Source organism: Heterocephalus glaber, unplaced genomic scaffold (assembly GCF_053883595.1).
Source record: "Heterocephalus glaber isolate CG9 unplaced genomic scaffold, H.glaber_assembly_v1.0 deba00001442, whole genome shotgun sequence".
NCBI lineage: Eukaryota > Metazoa > Chordata > Mammalia > Rodentia > Bathyergidae > Heterocephalus > Heterocephalus glaber.
The window spans coordinates 4,926,520-4,943,837 of NW_028258296.1; the positions used below are offsets into that span (position 1 = coordinate 4,926,520).

Below are 17,318 nucleotides of genomic sequence, written 5' to 3' on the forward strand. Positions count from 1 at the left end.
AGAGGGCAAACAGTAGGTAGCCATCTTGGAGAGGGACCAACTGAGCTCGGAACTTAGAAGAGCTTCGGGCTCCATCTAGCAGCTACCTGTGTCATGGTGAGGCAGAACCAAGTTCAAGCCAGCAAGGAGCTGAGTTCAAGTGGGCAGGGAGCTCAGTTCAAGCTGGCAAGAGGCACTTAGAGTGTAGCAATCTGAAAAACTCAGGTCCAAGCCTTATAGCCAGAAACTAAAAGCAACCTGAACTACAGTGGAACTAAAGGCCTAGATTTGTTGGGATTATCCACCACCACCATAATTCTACTGCAGACTTCTTGGATCTATCAACATGGACCTGGACTCTGTCTGCCCCCTCTGTCTAACAGTGATAGCAGAGACACATCCTGAAGTGGACATTTATTTTTCTGCAGAATCAAAAAGATATAAAGACTCTAAGTAACCCAATATTGGGCAATGAAATTAAAGATGAAATTAAAAATCTACCAACAAAGAAAAGCCCAGATCCTGATAGATTCATTGCTGAATTCTGCAAGAAGTTTAGGGAAGATCTAATACCAGTACTTCTCAAATTTTTTAATGAAATTGAAAAGGAAACAATGCTCCCAAACTCATTCCCGGAAGCAAGCATTACCCTGATAACAAAACCACAGAAGGATCCAATCAAAAAAGAGAGCTACAGACCAATCTCCCTAATGAACATATATGAAAACATACTTAAGATACTGGCAAATAGAATGCAGCAAATCATCAAGATGATTATATGCCATGACCAAGCAGGATTCATCCCAGGGATGCAGAAATGGTTTGACCCATGAAAATCAATAAATGTAATACACCATGTTAACAGAGCCAAAGACAAAAATCACATGATCATCTCAATAGATGCAGAAAAAGCATTTGACAAAATCCAACACCAATTTATGATAAAATCTCTACAGAAAATTGATGCAGATCATCTTTATCTCAATCTGATAAAAGCCATCTATGACAAACCATCAGCCAACATCCTACTAAATGGTCAAAAACTGAAAGCTTTCCCACTAAAATCAGGAACAAGACAAGGATGTCCACTATCACCACTCTTATTCCGTATAGTTCTGGAGACATTAGCCAGAGCAATTAGACAAGAGAAAGGAATAAAGAAAGGAAAGAAAGAAGTTAAGTTATCATTATTTTGAGATAACATGATACTCTACATAGAAGACCCAAAAACTCCACCAAAAGACTTCTAGACTTAATAACCAAATTCAGTAGCATAGCTGGGTACAAAGTCAACACTCAAAAATCACTAGCATTCCTATTCACATACAACAAACTCACCAAAAGAGAAATTAGGGAAACCACACCTGTCACAATAGCATCCAAAAAAATGAAATACTTAGGAATCAGTCTAACAAAGAAAGTAAAAGAGCTTTACATTTAAAACTACAGTACTCTGAAAAAGGAGATTGAAGAGAATATCAGAAAATGGAAAGATATCCCGTTCTTGGAACTATCTCCAAAATAGATCATATTGTAGGCCATAAAACAAACCTTAACGTGTAAAAAAAAAAAAAACCCTGATGTAATTCCATGTGTCTTATCAGATCATAACATAATGAAAGAAATTAATTGGAAGAGAAATTGCAGAAAATATCCAAACACATGGAAGTTGAATGAGCACTTTTGAATGAGCAGTAAATCACTGAAGAAATCAGAAGTATATTTTAAAATTCCTAAAATAAATGAAAATGAAAACAAGCCCCCCAAACCTATGGAACACAGCATAAGCAGATATAAGAGGGCAGTTTATAGCTATTAAGTAAGTGCCCATGTTAGAAAACCTGAAAGATCTAAAATAAATAACCTATTGATGCATCTCAAGGCCTGAGAAAAACAAAAACAAACCAAACCCCAAATCAGTAGAAGAAAAAAGATAAAAATAAAACAAAAATACATGAAATAGAGAACAAAAGAACAATACAAAGGATCAATGAAACAATGGGTCAGTTCTTTGCATAAATGAAATTGACAAACCCTTAGCCAAACTAAAAAAAGAGAGAGGATGTAAATAAATAAAATTAGAGATGAAAAGGGGCCTATTACGCAGATACCACTGAATTCCAGAGGATCATTAGGGAATATTATGAAAAATTGTGCTAATAAATTGTAAATCCCAGAAGAAATGGACAAATATCCAAAATTGAGTCAAGAGGATACAAAAAATCTACGCAGATCAATAACAAGCAATGAAATTAAAGCAGTAATAAAAGTGTCCCACAAATAAAAGCACAGGACCAGATGGATTCACTGCCAAATTTTATCAGACGTTTAGAGCAGAACTAGTGCTAATGCTTCTCGAAGTATTCCATAAAATAGGGAAGGAACACCTCCAAACTTATTCTGTAAAGCCAGTGTTACTGTCTACCAAGAAGTGATAAGGGCAGATTAAAAAAAGAGAGAGAGAGAGAGAGATAGAAAAGAAAACTATAGACCAATATCCTTGATGAACATAGGTGCAAAAATATTCAATAAAATACCTGCAAATTGAATTCAACAACACATCAAAAAAATTATACATTATGACTAAGTTGGTTTCATTCCAGGGATGCAAGGTTGGTTCAACATATGCAAATCAGTAAGTATAATGTATCAGTAAATAGAATCGAGGGTAAGAATCACATGATCGGGCCGGGGATTTAGCTCAGTGGTTCTGCCACTTGCCTGGCAAGCATAAGGATCCGAGTTTGATCCCCGGTACCAAAAAAAAAAAAAAAAAAAGAATCACATGATCATCTCGATAGATGTAGAAAATGCCTTCTTTAAAATTCTACCTCCCTTCATGTTCTAAGCCTTGAATAAACTAGACAGAGAAGGATTATTACCCAACATACCAAAGGCTGTATACACCAAAGCTGAATCCAACATCATACTGAATGTGAAAAAAACTTAGGAATTTCCCCTAAAATCAGGAATAAGACAATGTTCACTCACTATTCTTATTCAGTGTAACACTGAAAACTGTTCAAAGTAAGGAAAGATGTAAAAGGTACACAAATAGGGGAGGAGGAAGTCAAATTATCCCTGTTTGCAGCTGATAACATTCTATACCTAGAACACCCTAAAGGAGTCCACTTAGAACTGACAAAGAAGTTCAGCAAAGTAGCAGTATATAAAATGAACATACAAGAATCAGTAGCTTTCCTACACATTAATAATGAATTCACTGGGAAAGAAATCACCAAAGTAATCCCATTCCCAATTGCCTCAAAAAAAATTAAAAAAAAACCCCTAACTAAGGTGATGAAAGATCTCTACAATGAAAATTATAAAGCACTGGAAGAAACTGAAAAAAACACTAGAAGATGGAAAGAGCTCTCGTATTTATATATTGGGAGGATTAATATTGTTAAAACAGATATCTACAAAAAGCAATCTATAGATTCTATAAGTCCCTATCAAAATACCAATGACATTCTTCACAAAACTAGAAACACTCCTAAAATTCATTTGGAATCACGAAAGACTTGGTTAGCAGAAGCAATCCTGATCCAAAAGACCAATGCTTATGACATTGCAATACCTAATTTCAAAACATACTATGGAGCTATTTTAACAAAAAACATGTGGAACTGTCTTAAGACTAGATATAAAGACCAAAGAATTAGAATAGAAGCCCCAGAAATGAAACCAAGCAGCTACAACCACATGACTCTTCACAAAGGTGCCTGAAACATAGACAGAACAATCAAAAAATACAATGACTGTTTAAATTTAAGAAAATTAATTACAATAAAAGACACATTGCCATTAACCCCCCTCAAAATACTCCTCCTTGAGTCAAACACACTTATCCCATCATTTTTGCCAGTTTCTAAAGCAGTTCTGGAAAGTCTTAAATCCAATTGTTTTTGTGGCTGCCTTCATGTCCTGAATCCATTCAAAACATTTCCCTTTCATGGTCATTTTGACTTTGGGGAAGAGCAGGAAGTTGTTCGGTGCCAGATCCAGTGAATAAGGTGGATGAGGACACACAGTAGTATTTTTTATGATCCTCCTTTTTGGTTGTCTGGCACTCAGCTGCAGCATTCACCGTTGTCTGGCACTCAGCTGCAGCATTCACCGTATTTTTTTTTATCACCGTGGGTAAAGACACTCATGAAAGAGGACTTCCAGAACTGCTTCAGAAAGTGGCAAGAGTGATGGAATAAGTGTGTTTGAAGAAAGGTGGGATTATTCTGAGGATTAATAGCAGTGTGTCTTTTACTGAAACCAATTTTTAAAATATAAATGTTCACTGAATAATTTGATCACCTATTGTGTGTTGGAGAAAAGGCAGCCTCATTAAGAAATGGTACAGAGAAAACTTGATATTCACATGTAGGAAGTGAAACTAGATCCCCATCTCTTACCCTGTACAAAATCAACAAAAAATGAATTAACGACCTAAATATAAGACCTAAAACTCTGAAGCTACTAGCAGAAACACTTAACAATAGAGGCAAAGGCAATGACTTCCTAAATAAGACTTCCATGGCTCAGGAAATAATACTAAGAATAGACAAATGGGATTACGTCAAATTAATAAGCTTCTGCACAGAAAATGAAACAATTAACAGAAGGAGGAGTCAGCATACAGAATGGGAGCAGGTCCTCGCCACCTATTCTTCCAACACAGGGTAGATATCCAGAAGGACTCAAAAACTTTAACACAAAAGAACAAGTAATCCAATGAATAAATGGTCCAATTAACTGAGCAGACATTTGTTAGAAGTACAAATGGCCAATAATTATGTGAAAACATGTTCAACATCTTTAGCCACCAGAGAAATGCAAATCTAAACTGCTCAGAGAGTCCATCTTACTCCGATCAGAATGGCTATCATAAGAATCCAAAAACTGGTAAATGCTGGCAAGGATGCAGGGAAAAAAGAAGCCGTATATATTGCTGGTGGAAATGTAAATTATTGCCACTATGGAAATCAGTATGGAAGCTCCTCAAAAAACTAAAAATAGAATTATTATATGATCTAGCTATACTACTCCTCGCTTTATACCTGAAGAAATTAAAGTCAGCATACTCTAAAGATGCCCGCACACCCAGGTTAACCTTAGCACTATGCACAACAGCCAAGCCATGGTATCAGCATGGGCACCCATTGATGGATAAACAGGTAAAGAAAATGTGGTAAATATACACCATGGAGTTTTTGTTCTTCAGCCATCAACAGAACCATGCAATTTGCAAGAAAATATCAGAACTGGGGATCACCATGCTAAGCAAAATAAGCCAGACTCAGAAAGAAAAGTATCATATTTTCTCTCAAATGTGGAATCTAGAAACAAGAAAACAGAATGACATGAAAGTAGCAGGGAGATTACTGGGGAAGAGGGAGAAATTCAGGGGGAGAGGCGGAAAGCTGGAGAGGATATGATCCAAGTACGTCACATGCACATGTGGAAATGTCACATGACTCCCAGTGTTCTGCAGAATTAAGATGCACTAACAAAACATAAGAAAACGGAACACGTTTTTTCAATTAAATCAAGGTTTTATTGTCTTACACAAAGTGTTACAGAAAGTTCAACCTTTCAGGCAAAGACCATCACAGTGGCTCATACCAGTAAAAAATTTATAATCCTTTTAACCTCACCTAAGATCTCGTTCCCCCTAAAACTTGCCTTGCTTTTGTTTAAAGGGTGGCTCAAAAAGAGAGCAAGACCGTGAAGCAGTGAAAACTTGAAAACAGTAGCTCTTATTGCCGCGCGGATTCCATTCCGTGCGTGCGTGCGTGCATGCGTGTGTTCATACCCCCTCTCTTCCTCTCCCCTCCCTCCTCCTCCCCTCCCCCCGCCTCTCCTTTCCACTTAGAAAGTTTTCCAGGACGGACCACCACGTCCTGTGGCTTCAGTTAGCAAACGTAAGTCTTGCTAAGCCCCGGGAGGCGGCCTGTTCCAATCCACACTTGGAGAAGTCACTTCCCCCTCACCACACCACTGCCACAACCTGTCTCTGGAAGTCTCCGTGAAATAACATATTGATCAGAGACTTTCTGTCTTCTTGCTACGCCCTTTTGGGATGGGCTTAAGGTCTGGCGCAGATTCTGGGGACCCAGGGGAGGGTGCCCTGATATAGTCCAGGCTAATTCTTCTGACCGAATTGGGGGTGCGATGCCTGCTTACCGAAGCACGCAACTCTGATATTGGCTGCTATGTCCCCTTCTTGTCAAGTGGACTGAGACAGTTCTACACCTTCAGCTCTCAGATGGAGGAGATTTTTTTTAAACATGGGGTCAAATTTTAGGTTAAAAGTTGGATATAAGGATTCACTCTCTCATCATACTAACTATACAGTAAGTAATCCTGGAAAACAGAGCCTGGAAAGCAGAAGATTAAAAGTGGATGGAATTTATTTTTGAGACAGGGTCTCTCTCTAGAGTCCAGGCTGTTCTTGAGCTTGCTATCCACCTTCCTTGGCCTCCCTTATGCTGAGATTACAGCCTGAGCCACTGTACCCAGTTTAAAAGTTGATAAAATTTTTGTCTTAAAATCATTTCAGTTTAAGTAATTCTAATAATTTCCACGTTCTGGTTTTCTCACTTCTTTGGACCTTGTATAAGTATACATGTATACTCATATGTGCTTCAAATATGACTGAGAAGGGGAGCAGAAATATCTTCAGAAAATTAGGAAAATTCAACACATCATCTTACTTAGAATAACTTCGCTTACATCACAAACTAATTCCATATTTCTTAACTAAAAGTTCATTGAATTTAAGTGGAAGTTATGCATCAAGTATTATTTTCTAAAATCAGAATCCCAGTTCATAACATACAATATAGTGTACTGGATAAGAAACACTATTTCTTTTTCTTTAAACAAAAACAAAAAGACATTAAGAATGCTGAATTATCCTGGTTGGTTTGACCTGGACCCAAGCAAAGTATTTATTATATCTCCCTAAAAAGAAAAAAAGAAAAGTCACACAATTACAATGCAATAAAACACAACTTAAAAGGTAGTCTTTTAAATGCCATTTAGCATTTATAAGTTAGTGATACCCATATAAATGACATCCAATAAGATCGTAAAAAGAGAACAAACAAAGGTAAGTTTAAACAGTAACAAATGCTTCCTAGTATAAACCTGCTCTTTCCTATGAAAAACCTTTAATGAAGATTGACAAACAATTTTATAAGGACTCACTAAGAGGGCAATTTTGACAGCTCCTGTTTAGCCTTAGTGCTTAATTCAAGATAGGAACTGGAAGCAGAAGACAAGAATTTTCTGAATCTCATAATAAACACATTTTGTTTTTTTGGTACCAGGGATCAAACTTGGGGCCTTGAGCTTGCGAGGCAGGCGGCAGAACCACTGAGCTACATCCCTGGCCCCAGTAAATGCAGTCTTGGAAAAACCTCCATCTATTTCCAAAGGTTGTTATGAGTGGAACAATTATGTGAAAATGTTTTATAAACTCAGTGTATAATATCACAAGCCAGCTCCTGTCTTAAGGCCCGTGCCCTCTTGTCTGGGCACCTCCCCAGCCCTGGAGCCCTGACACCCCAAAGGAGCTGACAAGTCCTGCCAACCCAAACCTCAGCGCACTTCGAAAATCCATCTCTTTCTGCTTCAGTCTGTCACTTGGACAGTTCCACTTGGAGCACATCGTTCCTACCAGTTCTTCAGTGCTGTATCCTTAGTGTGGAAGGCAGGCCCTGCCATACAGTACACGCTCGGTAAGGATTTGTGCAATGATTAAATGAATGGTCTATTCCTCTGTCTGCAGTGTGGCAAATAATAGCAGAAGTTTACTGAGAGTTTACTATGTGCCGGGAATAGTTCTAACCCATTGTACTATTGACTAATTTAATCAGTCTAACGGCCTTCGATACTAGTACCTTTATTATACCCCTGTACAAATAAAGAGATGAACAAAAATAATGGGATTTTTTTGGTCTTATTTTTTAAAAACACCATCCTTGTCCTTAGAACATGATGATGTGCTCCTACATTTTCTTCTAGTAGTTTGCTTTGTTTTTCACAAGGGTCCATTTGGAGTTTACCATTGTACAAAGTATGGGACAGGGATCTGATTTTAAATTTTTCCTAAGTCTCTTATAGAATTATAAACCTTGAATGGCTTTCCATTTTCTATAGAATAAAGATTGTACTCCTTATTAGCACCGTCATTTTGTTAAACAAACTGTTTGTTTGTTTGTTTTGACCCAACTGTCCCCTTTGCCACTTTTCTCCCATGCAATTCTTTACCAGTCAAAATGTCCACTTCATCATTTTGTTAAAAATCCAGGGACCCTTCCAGTTCTATATCTTTGTTCAAGCCTTCCCCGCAGTCTGGAAGAACAGCTCCAGACCTATGCCTAAAAATCCTAAAACTCCAAGCATAGCTGAAATTTGAAAGCCTTCACCAAAGCATGCATTCTTCTTATTTTGTCTTTTCCCTCTTCCCACTCACCTTTTAATAGTCAATTGCTTTCCTACTCTGTGGTTCTTTAGAAGTATAGTTATTATCATGGTGTGTGTGGCTCTATTAGAGTTTCCTGAATATATATTGCCTTTTTCTTAGAAACCATATGATTTTTTTGTGTATTTGTTTACTCATCTACCCAGCATCTACTGAATGCTGTAATGTTTATGGGCTAGCACTATGGCACAGACTTAAATCTGCAAGTCCCCAAGCAGCTCACACTAGTAAGAAAGACAAGTGTACAAAGTACTGTAATTTATACTGATAAACTACTGAGGTGCTTGACAGGTTCCACAGAAGCAATGTGATGAAGAACAAAGAGTCACATGCTAATGGGTACGTATTTCTCTTCTACTGCTACCCTCCGGCACACGACAAACATTTTAAATCAGACAACCCAATTCCCTCTTTTTATGACCCCAGTTTACAGTTTGTGGACAAGTTCTTAGAGCTCCTCAGAACAGAACTAAAAGAATCACGGTGATAAAAAAAATCGGATTTAAGCCTTGAGCCCCATTTGGGATTTGGGAGATATGAACAGAAAAAGAAAAAGGATTACTATGAACTATGTTGGATTCACTAGTTTTTTTTTAAGAAATTAAAGAGTAGAATTCTCTTCCAATTTATTTTGGTCACTGAGAGGTAAATCTTAGATAAATTTCAATGTGGACACAAACATCCCAGTACCTGCTAAAATATCTTGTACTAAATGAACATGTGAAAAATTGAAAATATTAAAATGATGCATTTTTATGATGCCTATGATAATAATAATCCACTTAGGATACATTCCTGAGAGTAGACTAAAATTATTATGTCAGGAGACACATGCATTCTGGGGACAATTTATGTGGTGTAGAGGATTTGGAAAATAGCTAAGTAAAAAGAAAACCTAAAATTCATGCATGACCCCATCTGTAAGAAATAATACTTGTAATATTGACCTTTCCTCTAATTTTTCAATATGCATATTTATTCAACAAACATTTATTAACTACTACTAACTAGCTGCTACTCTAAGCCAGATACCAAACTAGCCCACAGGGAATATAGCCCAGCATAAAAAAAGACAAAAATCACTGCTTTCCTGGAGATTCCATTCTAGTTGTGAGACATGGCAAATTAACAAAACACATAAATAAATAACTAGTATATTCAAAGGCAATTACGCGGTATTAAAATAGGTGATGCAAGAGTAGGGAATGTGGGAAGAGTAGAAGTTGCAATTTTAAACAAGATGGTCGGGAAGTCTTCAGTAGAAAATGACGTTTGAGCAAGGAACACGTCCCGTGGGTCTGAGCAGAAGGCCGGATAGGGAGGCCCAGGCATTTCGTGGACTTACTGGGCATTTGCAGTCTGCACAGCTAGGTAGAGCGTTTCCTGCCACAAGTGACCCGGAAGTAATCATCCGCCCACTTTCCCCGCCCCCTATTGCCTCTCTGACAGAGTCAGGTTGTTCCCTTTTCCTGTGCTTTCTTTATCCTGTGACAAATAATGCTACCGACAATTCCTTGTTTGTGTTTAGGGCTGAATATACAAGACAGAGCCGCAGAAGTGGAGTTACGAGGTCCAGGGAAGCAACACTTCTGAGCGTTTCTATAAATATTAGTTCGATTGTCAAGTTACTTCCAAAGAAGTTACACCCATTTCTAGTCCAGACATCAGTAAGGGAGAGCTTAGTTTACTAAATGCTCCCAAGTAGGCCTAGACATTTTTTTTCAAATAAAGCTGGCTAATTGGACATATGAAAATGCTATAATTAAATTTTTATTTAAGGCCTTTTAATTAATAAGGTTGAATTTTTAAATATTTTTACTAGTCATTTTTTGTGAATGACTTTTTTCTGACCATTCCCACTCTTCTGCTAGTCTTAGTGTTTTTTCCTTATTATTTTTTGTGTATTCTTAACATTTTAAACATGTTTTTCGTATTTGTGGTAATATATACCAGGTTGCTATTTGCAGTAACAACTCAAACGTTTAAAAAAGATGAAAAATTGAGAAGCTATTATAAAAATAATGAGCATCTAACAAATTTTCATATATGAAAGTTAGAGTAAGCAAATAGGATAATGCTAAACCAACAGAAACAAATACCTGTATCAGGAACACTGGAACATATCTAAAAAATGAAGTTATTTCATGTAACAAGTTCTTTAGCTACATTTAGCAATTAATAAGTCCCAAATTCATACTAGGCACTTTTTTTTGAGACAGGACCTAGCTATGTGGCCCGGGCTGGCCTTGAACCTGACATCCTCCTGCCTTAACCAACTAGCTGGGATTATAGGTGTGTGTCACCTTGCTCAGTGCCTAGGCACAATTTTAAGCTCTTCCACATAACTTTCATAATTCTTATGCTCAGGAATATTATTATTCTTATTATCTTTTTTTTCCTGAAATAAAGACAGTGAGGCTGACAGAAAATAAACCTTGTAGGTACCATGCCTAATAGGTAACAAACTCTTGGAGCTTATTTCTTCCATTACACAATACTTAAGAAATGTACACCTACTGTATGCCCCAAAATTACAACTGAATGGATTCATAAAATAGATGGAAGGAGAAAGAGAGAGAGAGGAGGCAGTCTTACTACATTGCTCAGGCTGGCCTCAAACTCACAATTCTCCTGCCTTAGCCTTCCGAGTAGCTGGGATTACAAGCGTGCAGCACCAACCCCAGATAAACAACACAGTCTTTCCATCTGAGTCTTACCCGGCCAGAATCTGAAGCAGAAGGCATATTTCTCAGCTCATACACAGCCACCTGTCCATCACTATCTCCCACCAGTAGGCAATCCGTGTGCTTGGCGAAGAGAACTGTTGTGAACTTGATTCCAGGGTTAGCGACATTTACGATCAGAGGGTCCAAACTACAGTGAAATGTTTTATCTATAAATTCAGTTGTTACAGAGCTTTACTGTTCATTTTTCTTTTGGTACTAGAGAGGCCAGTGAGGGTTGAACCACAATCCAGGGCATCATCATTATCATTATTATTATTATTACTGTTACTATTACTATTATATTTGGAGACAGAGTCTCACTAAATCACTAAGCAGCACCGGCTGGCCTGGAATTTGTCATCATCCTGCCTCAGTCTCCTGAGTTGCTGGGATTAAAGGTTGGTGGCCCCCGTAAATTGGTCTTTCTGAAATGTACAGACTAAGAAAAGTTTGACTTTTTCATGTAACAAAACCAAAGGCCTCTATTTCCAAACTCAAAATAACTGTTTCTCACTCCTTAATCAAAAACTTCCATTTCTTCAATGAGCCAATTTCAACCAGGTAAATTAAAAGTAATTCACAAGTAAGTCATGAACTCATATACTTGAACTTTTGTCATGATCAATGTTTTTGTGTGTGTGAACCTGGCTGGGCTATGGTGCCTACCCTCTCGGTCAAACATGTCTACATGTTACTGTGTGCTCTGAAGATGTGGTTAGCATTCCGATTGGTAGAATTTGAATGAAAGTGACTACATCTGTAATGTGGGTGGGTCTCACCCAACTAGTTGAAGGTCTTAAGAGAAAACCCTGGCCTTCTGCTGCAGGGAAGTAAACTACTGCAGAATGAGGTAGCGCTCTCTAACACAGCTTGGGTGGAGAGCAAGACAGAGGCGGCATCAGAGATGGAGCAAGACACACATGGTCACCCTGTTGGCTCTGTTTTGGCTCTGTTTCCCCTGGAGAACCCTGACTAGCACAAGTTCTTAAATAACTGCCCTCTAACAGCAGAGTGTCTTCAGCCAAATGAATCTCTGGAACATAAAGGGACATTTTTAACACAATTTTTTTCCTACTTTTAGTCATCCAAAACGATCTATCTATGCCCTCAAAAAAAAGAACAAAAGTAGCAACTTTTTATAGTTGTAAAGAAGTGTCCTGGAAACTATAGTTTCACCAGAAAAATAATATCAGAGGTTTGATTATTTAAATAGCCACTGTTGACATTGGCCCCCTCCTACACTACACAAAAGAAAACAATCGTGCTTGCTTGGGCAGCACATATACAAAAGAAAACAATCCTTGACTTTTGGTTGATACTGTTTTAAAGAACAAACTATGATTAAAAAAAAAACTTTCAAGTTACTGAATTAACAGCTTCAAGTAAAAAAAATTTACCACTAATAACAGAACCATTAAATTATGCCACTTATTTTAAACAGAAATTATTTTCTTGCTATTTTCTTTTGCTAATAACTAGCATAAAGATTTGTGATATTTCCCAGTAGAAGTAAAATCACTAAACATTTTATTCCAGTATTGTATAACTTTTCATATTAAAAAGAATAGATGGATCTAGATGACTCCTGATAACTTTCGTGTAGTATCTTCAATAAAACGTCATGTTAAGTACTCCTTTGCATATGTTTTGAAATAAAGTAAGAGAAAAAGTAAATATTGCAAAAGTAATAATTTTGTCTGCTTATGTATCTTATTGGAGAGCATCTTACTATAGAATTAGAGATGTAATCTTTCCTCCCTGTATTCCTCTACATACCAGGCAATGAATAAGAATTCGAGGTGCTTATGGAACCCTGTGTTTGAAGACACAACTAAGGTAAACTTTTCATTCAGCTGTTTTTAAGGCTATGTATGGTATAAGTAATGAATGTTAACACAGCATCCTGGCGTGTATCTTTGCTCATAAAAGACTCATGGAATAAGCTAGTTACTGGCTTTCAAGTAGCTACAGTACTCTAACAGGTGTTCAAACTACCACACATCATTTAGTTTGAAGGGCTTGCACTGGAAATGTCCCCTAGAAAATACTTACATGCTGACGTGGAGGTCCCAAATCTCCACTCTGCTCTCATTTGCAGCCGCAAATATATAGGATGACTTTGGAGACCAGGTGATGTCGTACACAACATGAGTCGTTGGATAAAAACTCAGCAAGGGCTGGAGATTCTCCTGTTGCCATATTATGACACCCCAGTCTGCTGAACAGCTTAAGAATATGTCAGGACAAAATGGATTCCATGTTACTTTATACACTGGGCCCTGGAAATAGAAAGAATACATGAATGATAGTTAATATCATATATCTTAGCCGTGACTAGAAAATTAAAAATATAAAGATTTCTAGATTTATACCCCATTATTGCATGGGTATTATTCTAGTGGAGCATAAGATCACAAATTGGCTCTTCCCTTAACTATTCCATGTAGAAACACAAAAGTACAGTTGCAATAATAGTTGCTAAATACTAGTACATAAAACAAATAAATGAGGGATAAAATGAAAAATCAAAAAAGGTAAAAAGACTAGATACATGCAAGAGAGAATTTTATTTTGGGATCAGCATAGTATTATAAGCAAAGTCTTTTAGAAACAAAAAAATGTGACTTCTGTAACTTGCAAGAAGAAATTAAGGATATGATACTATTTTTTCAGAAATACTGTAAGATAAATTTTCCATACCTACCATAATTAAACTAACCTTATGTCCTCTGTAGGTTTCTAAGTATTGTTCATTATAGGAACAAGAACATTTGTGAATATGACCTTCTTCAGTGCCAGTCAAATAGATATTTGTGTCCTATAACACAAACCAAAACACATTGGCCTGTGATTATTAGTAAGTGAGCTAGGTCCAACAATTCAGGATCTGTTAAAAGCTATTCAGAAACCAAAGCAAGAATACTATCTTGAATATGGTTGTCGGTTACCTTTTCCCTTCTGTTATGATTTTACAGTAATTCCTTTGTTGGAATAGATGGTGGTATTTAATATTCTGTCTAAAATATATGTGGAAAAACTGACTTAAAATCAGCAAGAGACTTTCTAACATCTGAAGTTGGCTGACAATGAAATGAACCATCTAGGGAAACCATAGCTGCTCTTTCCATGGAACAAGTCAAAGACAAGACAGATGTTTTAACAATAATACAGATCACTTAATAAATATTTATGTGTACAATGCCGAGGAAATGATCATTGCTGGAAATGGAAGGTTAAATTAGATGGCATCTCAGACATCATTGATGCTAGATGGGTGCACCAACTGGGGACTTGGAATGTGTTTTGCACAGCCAGTCAGGACCCTGTCTCCCAGCCACACAAAGTCTGGTCACACTGCAGCACCAGCACCACTTGGGAGCATTCTAGAGCCGAATCCTCAGCGTCCAGCCAGGCCTGCACCTCAACAATGCTCCTGAGTACTCTGTATGCACAGCGAAATTGGAAGCACACTTCTCAGTATACATGAGCATTTAAAAATGCAACTACTAGACTGTGGGTCATACACACTTTTAAATTACACAACCCATTACATTCACGGGCAGTATATAAGAATTCCCTTTAACCCACATTCTCTTAAACAGCTGGTTACATCAGAATTCTTACGTACTGCCATTCTATTAGATGTAAAATTATACATGGTTTTACATCTCATGCATTAGTAAGGTTGAGAACATTTTTATGTTTATTGGCCAATTGTGTTTTTTCTTCCACCCATATCTCTTAACCATTTCACTAATAATCTGTCTTTTTAAATTTTATTTGTATAAGTCCTTTATCCTATGTCCTATTGCTTTTTCTATTACCTATGCTGCAAATATCTTTTGCCAGTGTATGGGTTTTTCTGCTTACTTTCTTTTACTATTGCTATGGCTTATGTATAGATGTTCCCCCAAAGCCTCATGAGGTCATGGGTGGGACTTTTCAGAGTTGGCTGTACCCAGGGTGTGTGATGCTGGGATTCAGGGTATATAATTACTAACTTAGTCCATTGGTTGGTTTGGCATAGTTCTGGGTGTGGATAATGGGAGGCCCATCCTGGGTGCCAGTGGCACCACACAAAGAGCAGGAGACCTGGAAGGGATAAGAGGAAGAAGCAGGCTGCTGCTGCTGCTTCCTTGCTACTTCACTCCTTTGCTGCCTTCCTGCCTTCTGCCCACAATGAACTGCTTCTCCTCTTCCATGACACCCTGTCTTGGAGGCAACCAATTAAGAACTGAAATTGCTACAATTTATGAGCTGAAATAAACATTTCCTCCTTTAACTTTGCATGTCAGGTATTTTGTCTCATCAATAAGGAAAGTAAAGAAGGCAACTGTATTTGATAAACTGATGTTCTCATTTTATTCCATAGATTAAAATTTTTGTGCTTTAAAGAAATCTTTTCCTACTTTGAAGTCATAGAGATTTTTCCTTCATTTCTTCTAAAGGTTTTGTTTTTTGGGGTTTTTTTTTTGTACTGGGGATCGAACTCGGGACCTTGCGCTTGTAAGGCAGGCACAGGAACCACTGAGCTACATCCCCCAGCCCCCTAAAGGTTTTTTTTATGTTTGATGGGGTAGGGAATCTCTTTCCATTTTTAAAATTTGAATAATGATGATCTCAACACCCCTTATAAGTGGTCACCTTTCACTGAGATGCTTCAAGGATGAAAGGAATTGTCAAGAATGCTGACAAAAGTTGGGGTTCCTGGTAAATATACTCTGAGATTTCATGGAAGAGGTTTATTTAGTAGAGTTCTAAGAAAAAAATCCTATGTGGGAAACAGGAATGGGGAGAGATTTAAGTTGAACATTACAACGGATGGCTCGATACACCCTGTAAGGACCCTCTAAGCAGGGGACAGCTCTTCACAGGCCTGCTTCTTGGCAAGGACAGATATTTTAGGCTCTCTCCCCAGATATTTTAGACTATCCTTTCAATAACCCAATCAAGCAATATAATAAGTTCAAACCTAACCACAATCAATAATCAAACTACACATAAATGGTTTTAACATCACTATTGAAAGGCAGAGATTTTAAGATTGTATAAAAGAAGAGAGACCAAACTATATGCTGCTCACAAGAAATGTGTTTTAAACCATGAAACACAAAGAGGTTTAAAAGAAAAAGATGGAAAAATGATAAATCATGATAACACTGGTTTAAAGAAATGTGAAATGGCTACATTAATACTAGACTAGCTTTATGGATAAATGGTATTAACAGTTATAAGTAAGGCTATTTCATAATGATAATGGAGTCAATTAATCAAGAGGGTATAACAATCATAAACATATCTGCATGTACCTAGTAACAGAGCTTTAAGATATATGAAAAAAATAATAGAAGGAAAAATAGGCAAATTTATAATTATGGTTGGACAGTTCTTTTCCTCTCAATAACTAATGAAAGAAGTAGGAAGAAAATCAGCAAAAAGATAGTGAACTAGAACAGTATTATTAACCACCTTAATCTGATTGACGTTTATAGAATATTTTACCTAACCAAAGAATTCGTACATAGTTTTGTCAAGTGCACATTTACCTATAAAGAGCACATTCTGAGCTTTACAACATACCTTATTGGATTCAAAAATATTCCAGTTATAAAAGGTAGAGTCTCTGATGATGGAAGAATTGAGTTAGAAATCAGTAGTAGAACACTCTTGGGAGAATAACCAAAAACTTAGAAGCTTTATTACATATCTTTAAGTAGAAATCATGGGAGAAATTAGAAAGTATTTTTCACAGAATAAAAATGGAAATTAAAGCATCTCAGAATTTGCAGGGGGCTGTCAAAGCAGAACTTAGAAAGTTATGGCAGAAATGCCTGTATTAGAAAAGAAGAAATGCTGCAAATCAGTGACCTCAACTTTCATCTTACAGAAGGAGAAAATCAAGAGCAAATTAAAACAAATTTTAAAACCCAGAAGAAAGGACATCACTGTGTAATCAGTTACAGCAATACCTCCGTTCACCAAGACTTCTATTTGCGAACAATTCAGTTAGAGATCAGAAGCCTTTGGCAATATTGTGCTTGTTAGTAAAACTCATGTAGTGGCAAACACGACCACGGCTATCTTCCAAAGAACTATGGAATGAATGAAGTTCCTGAGCAAAGGCACCA

The 17,318-nt window shown here is 37.2% G+C and overlaps 1 protein-coding gene across 4 annotated transcripts in view; it reads right to left on the minus strand.

Moving 5' to 3' along the window:
* Window positions 1-5,503: 5,503 nt before the first annotated feature.
* Dnai4 (dynein axonemal intermediate chain 4) overlaps window positions 5,504-17,318 on the minus strand; it is an 80,867-nt gene continuing 69,052 nt past the window's right edge. For 2 of the 4 annotated variants that reach the window (XM_087212889.1, XM_004841493.4), the window contains 4 exons: window positions 13,895-14,008; window positions 13,243-13,469; window positions 11,182-11,338; window positions 5,504-6,939 (listed from right to left, as the gene is read on the minus strand). In XM_087212889.1, coding sequence (XP_087069015.1) covers window positions 6,889-6,939; window positions 11,182-11,338; window positions 13,243-13,469; window positions 13,895-14,008 — 549 coding nt within the window. In that variant the 3' untranslated portion in view covers window positions 5,504-6,888. Of the gene's footprint in view, window positions 6,940-11,181; window positions 11,339-13,242; window positions 13,470-13,894; window positions 14,009-17,318 lie in introns of those variants that run through there. The other 2 variants (XM_004841494.4, XR_015451911.1) reach the window with 2 other exon arrangements.